Source organism: Pholcus phalangioides, unplaced genomic scaffold (genome assembly GCF_987345545.1).
Source record: "Pholcus phalangioides strain wild (caught in Gottingen) unplaced genomic scaffold, Ppha-v1.0 ptg000042l_1, whole genome shotgun sequence".
NCBI lineage: Eukaryota > Metazoa > Arthropoda > Arachnida > Araneae > Pholcidae > Pholcus > Pholcus phalangioides.
Genome location: NW_028301628.1, coordinates 2,022,442 through 2,037,273, shown reverse-complemented (window position 1 = coordinate 2,037,273; position 14,832 = coordinate 2,022,442). Strand labels below are relative to the sequence as shown.

At 36.9% G+C, this 14,832-nt stretch overlaps 1 protein-coding gene across 1 annotated transcript; it reads right to left on the bottom strand.

Annotated features, from left to right (window-relative positions):
* Positions 1 to 3,763: 3,763 nt before the first annotated feature.
* On the bottom strand, positions 3,764 to 12,662 carry LOC149063868 (myotrophin). The gene is made up of 4 exons (XM_089254968.1): positions 12,500 to 12,662; positions 10,335 to 10,445; positions 6,703 to 6,786; positions 3,764 to 4,541 (listed from the first exon to the last, which is right to left on the bottom strand). The coding sequence occupies exons 1-4, from the start codon at positions 12,566 to 12,568 to the stop codon at positions 4,455 to 4,457; spliced, it is 351 nt and encodes a 116-aa protein (XP_089111094.1). The 5' UTR covers positions 12,569 to 12,662; the 3' UTR covers positions 3,764 to 4,454.
* Positions 12,663 to 14,832: the final 2,170 nt, after the last annotated feature.

Below are 14,832 nucleotides of genomic sequence, written 5' to 3'. Positions count from 1 at the left end.
TAAATGAATTACACAAAATTTGGAAGATGAGATCTGTGTTATACGTATAAACTTAATGTAATAACCCACCTTAATAACTTTAAAATTATCTCAAGCTGGACCAAAAAAAAAAAACGCTGGTTCCATTTCTAAATAGGCTAGAAGTACTCAATGAATTCCAGCTTGAAATTACATGAGAAATTGGTTCTGGTTTTGAACAGTGACGTTCAATTGCCAGACTTTACAAAGTAATAAATGAAATAGCTATATTCTTATGCTTTAAAAAAAACTCAATTTTTCATTTTAATCTTTAAGGTTTCTTTGTCTATGATGAGCTTTAACCTCAGTTCAAGTAGGCTCATTGTTATGCATGGTTCAAAACAGATTCCATGGGTGCCAATTTCCAGACTTTAAAAATATGTAGTTTAAACAAGATGAAATATTTCCCACCCAAGAAAACATCTTACAAATGAAAGGGAAAACGGAATTTTTTAGGATTACAGAGTGATCATATCACCCATTTTCCCAGGATGTCCTTGTATTTTTCAATAAAGATGTCCCACTTTTTCTGTATATTTTCAACGAAACCTTACTTTAATTTTTCATCCTTTACTGAAATCAAGGATTAAAATTATGACCTTATAAATATGGATATATCTCACAAATTTGTCATAATTGATTTTTTTAGTATAGTTAATTTTAATTCACGGTAATTTGCAGTAGTGCTTCATTTCCAGCCATTAGTGATTTTAGCAATAACTGTAACTTTGCTTACTTTTGGCATCATATTTGGTGACAGCTGCCGATTTCCTGTACCTGAAATACCAATTTTCCATATTTTCCCTGAAAAAACATGGTCAGGCCTTGGATTATAAGGACTGAATAAGCATTTTTGTTAGATTTTTCATTCAAGCGAAGCATAATTTAAGGATTTTTAGGGATATTTCTATGACGAGACGAAAAATCATAAGAATCTGGTTTCAGATAGGAAGATTTTAATTATGGTAAAATAATCTTCTGGGTAAATCGCAAGCATTAGCAACTATGCAGATTCACTTAATGATTTGACTTCAGAAAAACAAGCATTTATGGCCGTGAATAAGTTTTATTTTTAAAATGCCAGCAAACATTCTCTCTAAAGCTAATGCCATACGAGCATGAAACTTAACAGAGGCAAAAATTCTGTGAAAACAAACTTATTATCAGGCAAGGTCCCCCCCACCCAATGAGCATATCTGAGAGCAGTTGATTCTTATACACTTATAACTTTGAAGGTATTTCATTTCATGCATCTCATTATCAAAATGGATCACGCAGAGAGAGAGTGTGTATGTTCTTTTATTACGCATATAGATTCAGCCTTCTGTATTCATGGATTTTGTATTCAGTTTTCATACCTGCTGTCTCTTTCCCAGTTTTTAGGAAAGCACAGTTGAGTGTTAATTTTTGTATTGGAACAAAATAGTTAAGAACAATAGCTTGGACTTTAAAAAAAAACACTTTTCTTGGATTAGATTAAACGCTTCGCTTTGTGAGTAAGGACATGCTATTCAAAGTTCTTTGCATATTGGCCCTGAACATTATGGCATTTAAAGCTGATATATGCCTTCTAACTGAACATCTAGCATTCAGCTACTTGATTGGATGATGTTATGCAAACATTTATGTGGCTCTCTATAAGCATTACTCGATGGTTGTGCAGGTGATCGAAAAGATGATGCAAATGCAGGAAGTTTCTTAAAGTCATGGATAAATTTTACTAATGTCATCAGTGCCATTGTTAGAGCTGTTGAAGCTATAAAGATGTCATCTCGTGTTGGCAGAACTTTTAGTCAAATTTGTGCTTGAAGATGCATCCTTTTCTACAGAGCCAAAGATTATGAAAGACGTTGACATATAAGCAAAGCAAGTGAATGGAGAAGTGGATGATGTGGATTAATTAACAGCAATTCAGAAATCTACAGAGGAGGGATTAATCAAATTGGCAGCTTCTGAAACAGAAGCGATACTCCATAAAGATGATTAAGAAAGCGAAGACAAGTTCATTATGAGAAACAAAGCGTAAGGGATTAATAACTATAAATCGGCAACAGGTTGTTTCTATGACACAGACCTATCTATGGTAAGTTTTTCACAAGTAGAAAAATTGGTGGAAGAAGTCTTGTTACCATACTCTAACAAATTAACCGAAATAAAGAGACAGCTTACAGACCTAATATTTTTTCGGAAAACATTGCTGAGAATCACTGGATACCCTTTTCCACTTCTGCCATACAAAGCAGATATAAATGAGATGTCTAAAAAACAAATGATCATGGTTTGTGCAGGGCTGGGTTAAGTGGGAACAAAATACAATAATAAAATTATCAAATTTTAAAGTTATGGGGGCCCGCAAAAATCTTAGTTACGTCTCTAGTTTGTGTTATTCGCGGCCACCTCTGGAATGTAACCTCAGCAAATACTCAGGGACGCCTGTAAATACTTAATATAAAAAAAATAGATACACTGGTTGATATAGGATACATTCAATAAATACATTCTTATGTCAAGCATCCCTCAGCTGAAGCAGTTTCCTGGAAGATATTTCTATCTAATTATCGGATATCAAAATCACTGTTTCAGGAATTGCTCCACAAAATGAGGGTGCTTATATGGATGCCCATTTCCTATTAATTAGAAAAGAAAACATACAGGTCTCACAGCCTAAATAGCAAAGGGCCCCAAAGCAGAATATTTTGCATTGTTCTGCAATGAGCCCTCAACTAACTGGAAATGTTCTGCAGTTCCCATAATAGTGTTTTCTACATTTTTCTTAAAATTCTTCCCGATTGTTCTGCGACGTACGTTGCAGACTTTGGCATATTCTGCTTTGGGGGCAAAGGGTAATGACCTGCTACGTTAAAAAATAGTTTTCTTACATTCTGCATGCTGGGGGTGTCTGGGAATCGCACCAGAAAACCAACTCCAGCCTATTACCGTGAGTGAGCAGGTGAGAAAATGAACATGTGAGTGAACAGATGAGTAAAGGAGCAAGAGAGTCAGAAGGTGAGCAAGTCACTCATATGGTCACTCAGTAACTCAATCACTTACTCACCCACTCCATCATTCATACTTTCACTTACTCAATCACCTGGTCACTGGCTCACTTAATTGTTTGGTCAATTTGGAAGGAGTGGTGAGGGACACAACTCCTTCCATCACTCATACAATTACTCATTTACTTACTCATGGGGGGAGGGGGTCCACAACCACAGTATAGACCAGTGTTTCCCAAAGTGGGCAATATCGTGGTGGGTATAACCCCTGGTGGGCGATGGAATAGTCCAGGGGGGCGATGGAAACTACGTTTATATCATTGGATTCTATAGTTGGGGGGCGATGAGAGAGAAAAATTTCTGAAGAAGGGGGCGATGGAACGAAAAAGTTTGGAAAACTATGGTATAGATCAAGTCCATTTATCTTTATTACAGATAATAACACCTTTGATAGATAATTAATTCAGTTCAAGTGATGCAAAGGAATTGAATATAACAAAGTTCAGTTAAAATTATAATTTTTTAGTGCCCTGCTTTAACAAAATTTGCAAAAGCAGGGCTTTTGCAAAAACTTTAAGACATTATTATCCATAATAAAGATAAATGGACTTGGTCTACTATGGTTGTGAATCTCCCTCATATAGTCAACCACAATGTTGTTTACTTGATTTTTCTGTTCGTGAATTTTCCTATTGGTGGAATTTTTGTCAGTGAATTTTCTGTAAATCACCAGTAACTTACCACATATATTAGAATGATATAATTCTTTTTATTTGATTAATAAAACTTTTAGAAAGCGGGGGGGGGGGGGGAGGAAAGAAAGGGAAGGAATACAATCGGAACAATTAAAACATCTGTAGAAGCATCAGAGAGGTAGGGGAGGAAATGGTTTTGTGCCATAATATATAAGTTATAAAATACCATACTAAAACAAAAACTACACAGAAAACAAATCACAAAATGTATGTTAAATATACATCACACATTACACAGAGCTTATAGGAAACTAACAGTCACTGGGAGAGAGTTCCGTAACTAAAAAAAAATCAAAAACCATTAAAAAAAAAATTTTTCCATTAGCTAATTTTAAACATCATGAGAAATTTCAGAATTATTTGCGAAAACAGACTACACCATTGAAAAATTTTACACATTGTACGGATCAACGACAATTTCGAATTTAAGAAGTTATTCAATTTGTTCATCTCACTCTCTTTTGTTAACCCCCCTGAAAGAAAGCACATGTTGGTATCTCACAAGACCCATAAACACACAAGTAAAGCTCTGATATAAAGCTATTAATTCCCTATTTAGTAATTTTTTTTTCTCTTCAAATACATTCCAACATGTTTTTCGCTCAACAAAAATACTGACTTCTGATCAAAGTATAGAGTCCAATAATATGCATTTTTGGAGGAAGAGGAGCGGCAGCATGATCTCTCACTTGAGCAGGTCTTTAATTTCTTGTTTCTCGGCAGCGTCCATGTAACTTGCACCATCAGGAGTCGTACCTTGTTTATTGGCTCCCTGAAAGAACAAAAGTATGCTTGTGTTTGTATTCCTTGAAATATGTAGTTAATGTAGGCGGTGTGCGCACTATAAACATACAGTAATACCCTGAGTTACGCCACACTGTGTTTAGGCCATTTCGTCGTAAAAATTATTTTCTTAGATTAGATCAAGGGTGTTCAACATGTGGCCCTCAGAGTCATGTATCCTCATGAACTCAAACCTAACTTTGTAAAAAATAAACTAAGCAGCACATTTGCAGTTTACTTGAGCGTCTCGTGGCACATTTTCAGTTCACCTGAGTAACACACAACAGAGTTCCAGAGCAGTTAAGTTGTCTGCGGTACACATCCACGTAATGACTTGAATGGACCACAACACATTTCCAGCTCACTTAAGTGCCCCATGGCACATTTACACATGATTCAAGTGGCCTGCGGCATATATTAGATCACCTGCAGCACAGTTCTAGAGCACTTAAGTGGCCCATTGTGCAGTTTTACATCACTTAAGTTACACACGGCACCAGGGTCACAACTGGGGGGAGGGGGAGCAGACAGGTCTGGCATGCTAGACCATAAGGGCACAAAAAAATTTTACCCTTTAATTTCTCAAAAATGGTATTGAAATGTTTGCTTGTCCCAGCTGTGGCCCAGCACAACACAGTTTCAGATCACTCAAGTGGCTCATGGCATATTACTGAATTGGCTTGCAACACATTCCAAGATGACTTAAGTGGCCTGCGGCACATTTACAGATCACTAAGTAGCCTGTGACACATTCTCAAACCAGTGAAGTGGTCCCAAACTCTTCTAAAGGTTGAATATTAGAAGGATTAGATCAGGCATCTTCAACCCGTTGCTCGCGAGCACTACGTTGCTCCCTGAAGCACCCATTCAAGGACTGAAATCATCTTGATTTCATGCATTCGTATGTCAAACTTGGCATAAGGATGCTCTTCTTTTGATGATGGATATGGGCAGTGCTCGTGACTAGAAAAAGGTTGAGAAGGTTTTTTATTTCTGTCATTGCCCCCTATCTCAAGAAAACATACAGGGTCCCATGTTATATTCATAGCTTCTATTGCCTTCTGGACCATTCCATCGCCTCCTAGAGATATTGCCCATTTTGGAAACACTGGATCAAGGGTATTCAACTTTTTGGAGAGCACGAGCCACACTTCACTGATTTGAAAAAAACATGTCATGGGGCTACTTAATTGAGTGATCTGGAACAGCACCGCAGGCTACCTAACTGATCTGCAAATGTGCTGCAGGTCACTATATAGAAGACAGTGGCAGCATAGCAGGAATACAAACAAGTATAACTCTAACTAGATTATTATATTGGGAGCCATGCATACACACACATACAGCACATTTTTGCTTGTATCGATTCGTTTAAATTCTGCAGAGGAATGTGTACAAGGTGCATGTATGGTTAAGAAGTAGTACTAGGTCATTTAAATGATCTGAAAATGTTCAATGGGTTGATTGAGTGATCTTAAATTGTGCTGTAGATCATTTAAGTAATCGGCAAATGTGCCATGGGTCACTTAAATGAACTGGTAAGGAGCCACAGAACACTTAAGTTATCTAAAACTGAGTCATGGATCACTTAATAAGATTTTCGAATGTGCTACGAGCTGCTTGAGTGATCTGGAACTAAGCTGTGGGTCACTTGAGTGTAGAGATATAAGAGAAGACTGGGAATATTCACTGCGAACGAGAATGTGACATATTTTCTTAAACTTATAATTTGACCATATTCATTTCACCACAGTCATTTTCTGTGTGCGAGGGCCAATTAGATGGATTATATGATTTATTGCTGATTCTGAAAGACAGCACTTTGCTCTTTTTTTATACTAACTTCTGGGTATAGAACTTCTTGCGGTAGCAATATATATATTTTTGGTCATGTTGTTGCCATTTCTGTTACACCTCCCCATCAGGAAAGTTTCTGACAAAGACGAATGAGGTATCAAACTTGCGATGCTTCTAAACATCCTTTGGTACTTTAGGCAAGTATCTTATCGACCTGGGCTACTGAGCTCATTCAAGACTAATTTTAGGAAGTGACTGCTACATTTTTATGACGAGCACATGCTAATTTGTAATTCAGATTTTTTCAACAAAAAAAATTCACAACAGATAAAAACACGAAATCCACAACTCACTTTTTCTATCAATAACTTCACACAGCTTGTGTGCCCTTCCCATATAGCTGCTAGAATTACACTGATCCCATGTTTGTCTTTGGCCTAAAAGAAAAATCATGATTTTTCAAAACAATTACAAATAAAGTCAAAATATTTATTTGATATTCAAAAAAAAAAAAAATAAATAAAAAAAAAAAAAATAAATAAAACAATAATAATAATACTCAGATTCCAAATCTTTTTCGTTTATGGCAATCCTGCTCAATCTTGAGGCACTTTCATACAGATGAGGGAGAATTGCCTTTCCCAAGAGTCCAATAATAGGTCTGTCTCATAAAACATGGGATAATATTATAAATCTATATAATGAATCGCCCCTCCTGACACATTGCCATATATTCAAGAGTGCTCTGATGGCACCCCTAAATTGCAGTGAAATATAGTTGGAGATAACAGAGCTATTAAAGTAAATGCACCAGTATTGGGCCATTGCTGCTGTGGTGATCCAGTGATCATAGTGATGGACTCACATTTAAAGGACCTGGGTTTGAACCCCACTGTGCCCACAGCGGTGGTCAGCTGAAGTTGGTTTTAGGTGGTTCCCAACTTTTGACGCACAAATGTGAGCTGATCTCACCGTCAAAAAAGTATTGATACAGAGAGCAACAGACCTATAGCAGTACAATTATTCAATCATTTCACTTCACTCATAGTTAGAAAAATTGATAGCAGCACTACACATAGCAAGCATTTCACAGAAACAAAATTGACATTAGATTTATAATGCATATACACACATTCCGGCATGTACCAATTTGGTAGAAATTCCGTAGAGGGATGTGTTTGAGGTGCATGTACGGTTGAGTCATAGTAGTATTGGGCCACTTAAGAACATTTAATTCATTATTATGAATTCACATTTAATTATTTATTTAAAACTTGTAGCAATATATATTTGATAATTATTTTTTAACACAACCTAAACTCATCCATTCTTTCTACCCCCACAGAACCAATAACGTTAAAACTAAAACAGAGAAATCGAAAACATTTTTGGCTTTGATACCAGGTGGGCTAACGTCGATTGTACAGCATTTAGATGTGAGCATCAACAAGCCTTTCAAAGAACTATTTGAGAAATTTGTGGATTGAATGGATGAGTTCCGATAATAAAGAAACTAAAAAAATGGTGCCTTAAAGAAACCTGCTATTGGCCTAGTGTGCCAATGGGTACACAAGGCGTGGAATTCTGTTTCCACTGAAATTATCATCCAATCCTTCAAAAAGTGTTTCTGTAAGCTATTCATTTTGCATGAAAATATAAGAATTTTTAAACGATTGGCTGTCGAGGGAGCTCGACAGCCAATTGTCGCCAGACACCACTTGCAGCCAATCGGCGCACAACACATCCACACAAGCCAACCAATGTGGTTCTTCTGCGGCCGATCAAGTCTCAGAGATGCATATAGAGAACAAGTCGATGACAGTAGATGTACGAAGACTTTCTCGCTTGCCGCGGAGACTTACGTCCAAATAACCTCAGATGATGCCTGCCACAGATGTGGGCGAAACGTCAGGAAGAAAATCTCCTAGACCATGGCCTAATAACCCGGAAACCGTTTGCTAGTCATTTAACGCCGGCCATGAAAGCCTCAGACAATAGTTTCTATAATTTCACTCATGAAGTTCGAAATGGGCCAAAATGACCCGCCTGATAAACCTAGTGTTAAAGCTGAATTTAATTTGCAGTCTTGTACCAGACTTTTTTCATCAAAAAAATAAACAAGGTAGTAAACTTTTCATTTCAGCTGCGGCTAAGATACAATAATGTCTGGAAATGTTATGTCAAACAGTTTTCTACTCAAACAAACCTTTTATTATTTCTTATTGATCGCAAACCTTAAACATATATAAATTTTCCCTTTTATTTCCTGAACCATACATAAATGTACTTTGGAGCACTTTTTTTTTAGTTTAACAACCGAAAAGCGACACAAAGTTGCTAAAGATTCTTCCATTTTTCTTTTGACTTGTTTTCTTTATTTCCATTCTCAATTTTGTCTATTTCTAAAGCTCTTTAATGTCTTTTATTTCTTTTTCTAAAATATTGAAACATTTGAGAAGTCACTACTGCAGAAATTCTGGCTCTTTTTTTTTTTTTGTCCAACAAATGCCTACATATCTGGCCAGAAAAATAGAGCCTTTGAAAAAAAAGGTATGTTTAATGCACCGTAATATACTCAACAAATAGCATTTGGATTGTTTATGAAAGGCTTCATCTCTCTAGCACGATTGATTGATAATTACAATAAGGACATGTGACCCGCTACTGGAACAATTAAAAAATTATTGACCCTAAAGTGGGCCACCCCTTTAAATTTATGTACTATCAATTTCACCACTTTAAACCACACCAGATAAAATATTCAGAATGTACTGACATGAAATAATGACACTTTAAAACAAAATGAAATGTACTGCAGAGGGGAAAAAATATTTAGTACAAACATATGTCTTAAGAAAAGTGCTAAGAATCAGTCAGAGCAACACCCCCTTTTCACTTACTTCTAAAAAAATTCATGCAGCCTAACACAAACTGAAAACTAAAACAATGCGACTTAGTATATGGTAGAAAAGAGATCAAACTATTCAGGTTTTTTCTCATAATTAATCTTTGATCTTGAAATCTGGTTTTTTTCCCAACTTTTAAAACAAGTGGCCCAATTTTGGTACATAGCCAACTACTGTTGCACTTACCTTACTAATAAATAAAATATTATTCCTATAATATTCTGCAACACAAGGGCTGTAGTGAAGCTTTTCATTTTCAGTGCCCTTCTTGAAAGTATTATTATGCAAAATACATGTACATTTTTTTTGCCCCCCCCCCCCTATTCGGTTTGGGCCTTGGAGCAGTGCCCTGGCTAGTTATGGCCATGTGTAACACTCATTTTAGAAATCACTGTTATATCTGCTCATAGCCACTTGAAGACTATAACTTGATTTAAACATAATAGTTCTCTTAAGTTATAGAAGTCAAATGCTATACAGTAGCACATCAATTAACTGAATACTGATCAACCGAAAGCGTTCCAGTTGGAAAATTCAAATTTGAGTGCCAAAGAGCCTAGCGACGATGGCGACTGTGTTGAAAAAAAAAAATTATCCCGTGAGGAAGCTTTTCACTGCCTCGAGATGGCTATGAAATGATTAGAACAAGAATAATGTGTGATGCTGTCTAATTACTGCCTTTAAAAAGTTTGCGAGAATTAATTAGCAAAAAAAAAAAAAAAACTAGTCTCAGCTCTAAAGCAAAAGAAAATTTTGGACTTCTTTTCTAAACTGTAAACCTACTTCAATGGCCATTTTGAACTTGTCAAACTAGGCTAGTCAATTATTGTTATTTGTAAGACATGTGATACAAAATATTTAGTTTTGTGTTTAATATCACAGTTTCTTTATTTCATATTGCTCCTATGACACTAGTACAATTTTTTTCTGTGAATGATCGGTTGTAAATCAATTATTCAAACACCCCCCAGTGTCTGCAATTGCTTTGGATAATCCATGCTCTACAGTATATATAAAAATACAGTAAAGAAATACATGATGATATATTAAGGTAAGATATACAATTACATACAACTTACATTCATATCAACTCCTTTGTCGATGAAATACCTCAATACTTCCGTTTGGCCATAATCAGCAGCATAATGAATAGGCAGTCGACCGTCAATGGTTTTATTGATGTCAATACCCTATAAATATTTTAAAAATTCCATCTCATAAATACTTTAAAAAATTTCCCTCGAAAACTAGAGAGAAAAAAATTTTAAGCACAAGAGATTATGAAGATAACAATAGTAAATTGTTTGTGCTCGAGTCATTTTACTTTGAGAGTCTTCTTGGTATACATTCATTTGGATGCCATTGACTTGCATCATATCTTGTTTTTTCTGGCACTATGTTTGAACACCTCCCACTCCCCCCCATCCACTATATTGCATCATGCACACTAATATGAAATTCCTTGCGAATTGCCTTGCCATGGCTGGAGTCATGTACTTGGACTGCCTTCACACTTGTGTATTAGTGTTATAATGATATTTTTCCATTACATAACCATTCACATATTTTGAACACCAAATTGGAACATTTGGCTTGCTTCTTTCCACACGCCTTTGGCACAATACTAGGCTTGTTCAAGTGATATTTAGGGTTCTTGGCGTGATATTTAGAAAAACATTATTATATAAAAAATATTTAACAGAATTTATCGGAATATCTCGATGTAAACCAGCACCGCTGAAAAGAGTTCTGATGAATCACGAAACACCTTTAATATTGTACAGCTAAGTTAAGTAGTTACAGAAAAAACCATATGGTTTTAACTAAATAGTAATGAAAATGTGGTTGCGTGAGAGAGCCGAACTGACTCTGAGAAAAATCACCAAGAAAGAAGCTGAGCCAAACTGTCGGGGAAAAAACAAGCAAAAACGGTGCCAATTGGTCAGAGAAATGGTCAAAAAAGGCAAAAAATATGCCAAATAGATGGATTATAATGGAAAAGTATCATTATACTTAATATACATTATTATTTTTCATTATGTTTTGTCTTTACCCAGTGAGATGCTCCTCCACTGCTGTTTTTTCATCTGAACATGAAGGGCCCCATGTTTCCCCTCCATATGCGTCTATCTTTCCAGTTTCAACTCCCCCTCTAGAGATAGTAAGCATGACTTGCTTATGAGTTGTTATACCCAAGTTGTTGTTGGTTAAAAAGAGAAGAAATAATGCAATGTGTTAGATTAGAACCTTCCTAAGTCATTTCACACCATCCCTCCATATAGAAAACTTTTCCCAATTCCCAGGGGTGTATTTACAGGGGAGGGGGGGGGGGGGCTTAACAGGCTATAGCCCAAGGCAGCAAATCAGCAAACTTGAATTAATAAAGGAAATTCGCAGAATGGGAGGTCGGAAAAATTTCTATAGACCACAGGTGGTGAAAGCACAAACCCGCATCTGCCTAGAAAGCGAGGAACAAGGGCAGTGAGTGACTAAAAGAATAACCTGGAGAGTGGGTGACCACAATAGTAGACCTAGAGAATTTGTAAGCATGCCAGTGACCAAAAGAGTGGCTTAGAAAGCAAAGGACTATGTTTGTGAGCGACCAAAAGAGGGAACAAGCAAGTAAAGTATGCAAGCATGTGAGTGACCAAAAGTGTGACTTGAGAGATATCTAAAAGGGTGAGAAATAAGCAAGCTTTAGAGAGAGAGCTAAAAAAGCTTTTCTCAGGGCGAAAAATTTGAGGAATGAGTGAGTGAGCAAGTAAATCCCACCAGAATGGGAGTACATTCCTATATTATACCCACAGCTTTTAACACCCCTACGAAGGAGAGGGATACCACCCACATCGGAGGAAACAGAGTGTTTAGATCAGTTTTACAAACTTTTTGTTCCATCGCCCACTTCAAGATTTTACATTTCTCATTGCTCTAAACTCAAAATCAACCCATAGGATATTAAACCTATAGCTTCAACCGCCCCGGAGGGCGATATTGCCCACTTTAGGAAACAATGATTCAGATTGTAATGAATGGCAAATAACTCTACAAAGGTCAATATTGTGACAAGGATTAATCAGTATTAGAACACATTTAGCACAATTTGTTTCCGGTTATTAGCTAGTCATGTATATATACTCTTCTCTGGAAAGCAAAAATTATGGGATGTTGCTGAAACGAATTATGGAGTAGGAATTATCAATTATGCAGTGATTTGTAACTCGGGGAAAATAATTGAGTGACTCACTTTATTTTCCACGTGCTCTTTCACTTGATCTAAATCACCGTTTTTAACGCTCCATAAAAAATCACTCATTTTCGCTTTTGTTATTTTAAAAACAATAAATGACAGCGAAATTTCAAGCCAGGGCAAAAAAACCACAGAAATGAAAACAGTTTACGCCGCTTCGTCTCAGTTAGGAAAACGAGGAGGATGTTGCCAACCAACAGCGATTAATTCTTTTTCTCCTGAAAATTCATATCAATCTAAATGTCAGCATACAGTTGTGATTTGTTGTAACCATATGACCCGTATTTTTCGCAATTGTTCGTTTTTGTCGCTATGAGTGAAGATATGAGAGGAGGCATGGGGAGGGGGGCCCAGCTTGAAAGGTGGAGTCGATTCATCTAATGTATATGTGCATATATGAATTGACATCATCATCATCATTTATCCCACCCCCAGACTTCCATGTTTATCTCCGCCTATGTTTGTCGCACCAAGACCGGACTTGGGCAGATCAGAGCCAAGCGATTTCTTTGAAGCCCTGCCTGGCGAATTCTCGAAAACTTCAACCAGTTATAATTTTGTCATGGTCCCCATCTTCTCTGGAGGCCCTCGGCCCATGCGTTAACAGGGCAATGGGGCGGGAGCGAAAGGTGTATCCACAACGGAACGCTAAATTTTAGGGGCCGCAAAACGGAATAAAAATTCTTTTATTAAATGGATTTTACAAATGAATTAACAATCAATTAATGAATTAACAGACAGGCGTAGGGTTTTGACTCTACAGCCAAGAGTGCGTGTGGGTTCTGTGCTTGGATCAGAAGGAACGCTAAATTCTACTTTTAATGACGTATTCAAAACTACTTGAGGAGAGAGATACATGCTTGCCCCACTGAGCTATAAGTAAACTTTACTTATAGCTCAGTGGCTTGCCCCAACCGAAACAGTGTTTAATTGAGTGTGTGTGTATGTATATATATAGCATAGGTGGAGATAGACTTCAAAGGCTCGGGGAGGGGGGAGAACATGATGATGATGTCAAAATTCATATATGTATGTATATGTATTAGATCAGCCGGCTCAGTCATTGACGTCATGCTCCCCCGACGTATCTCCTCCCATTATATGTAGCGGTCGTCTAGCCGTGACAATTTTTTCACTGTGGTTCCGTCCGAAAAAATATTTTAGACATAGCCTTATAGGCCGCTGTGGTGGTCGAATGGTCATAATGACGGAGGACTCGCATCGCGAGGATCTGGGCTTGAACCCCACCGTCGCTATAGTGGTGGTCGGCTGAAGTTGGTTTCCCGTGGTTCCCAACTTCGAGGCGCAAATGCGAGCCGATCTCCCCATTAAAAAGTCTCGCCACAGAGAGCAACAGGCCTACAACGATTAATTATTTCGTTATTTATATAATATATATAATTATAGAATATAAACACTTCACTCATAGTTAGAAAAACTGGTGGCAGATACATATAACAAGCATTACAGAGAAACAAACTTCACATCAGATTTCACTACACGTACATTCCCGCATGTACCAATTCGTTACAGGTTCCGCAGAGGAATATGGACGAGGTACACGTGTGGTTTAGTAGTAGTAGAAAAGGGTTTATTGGCTATGTTCTTTGGCAGCCCTTCTGTAGTGAGTTATAGGAAAAAAAGAATAGGAATCATTCCGGGCTGCAGCCCTGGCAACCTCTACTCTCACAGAGCCATGATTGTCGGGCAGTTATTCTCAACCTTTAAGTACCTGGGGCCACACTAAATTTTTCTCTCTGGTCGGTGGGTGATATTGCCCATCTCCAAAATAAAAAATTCCCCTACTTGAAAATAAATGTCAATGTGAAGATGAATAAAAAACAACGATGCTTTTGAGGAATTGATAGGTTCAAGTAACTTTGTGAGGCTAATCCAATACAGTAAAAGTCTGTTATATCAAGTATGGCTTACTATGACAATCTCAATATATTGAGTGAGTTGCAGATGATTGTCAACGAGTTAATGTTACAAAAAACATCTACTTATAGCGAGAAGTCCATTATAACAACAATTTTCCATGATTGTGAGCTGCCATTATAACGGACTTCTACTGTATAATAGAGCTAGAAAAACTTTGCAATAAACCTCAAAGCAAAAGTCTGACAAAATAGTCTCTGCGCCTGTTGCATTTGATTATAATTAGCACAAATGAGATACTGGAACTTTAAATTTATACGTTTGTTTATCTGGAAATTTTGATTTTACAGACATGGACTAGTCCCAATTACATCTGACAATAAAAGTTTGAGTGTATATTGATAGATCAGCCAGCAAATTTTTTTTCAAAGACGTCAATAAAAACAATTTTT

Excerpts from the sequence above, each read along its gene's own strand:
- LOC149063868 (XM_089254968.1), bottom strand. The coding sequence starts at position 12,568 with ATGAGTGATTTTTTATGGAGCGTTAAAAACGGTGATTTAGATCAAGTG. Across the intron at positions 10,446-12,499 it reads AAGAGCACGTGGAAAATAAA|GGTATTGACATCAATAAAAC; the intron begins GTGAGTCACTCA and ends AAATATTTATAG. Across the intron at positions 6,787-10,334 it reads ACAAAGGAGTTGATATGAAT|GCCAAAGACAAACATGGGAT; the intron begins GTAAGTTGTATG and ends TTTTTCTTTTAG.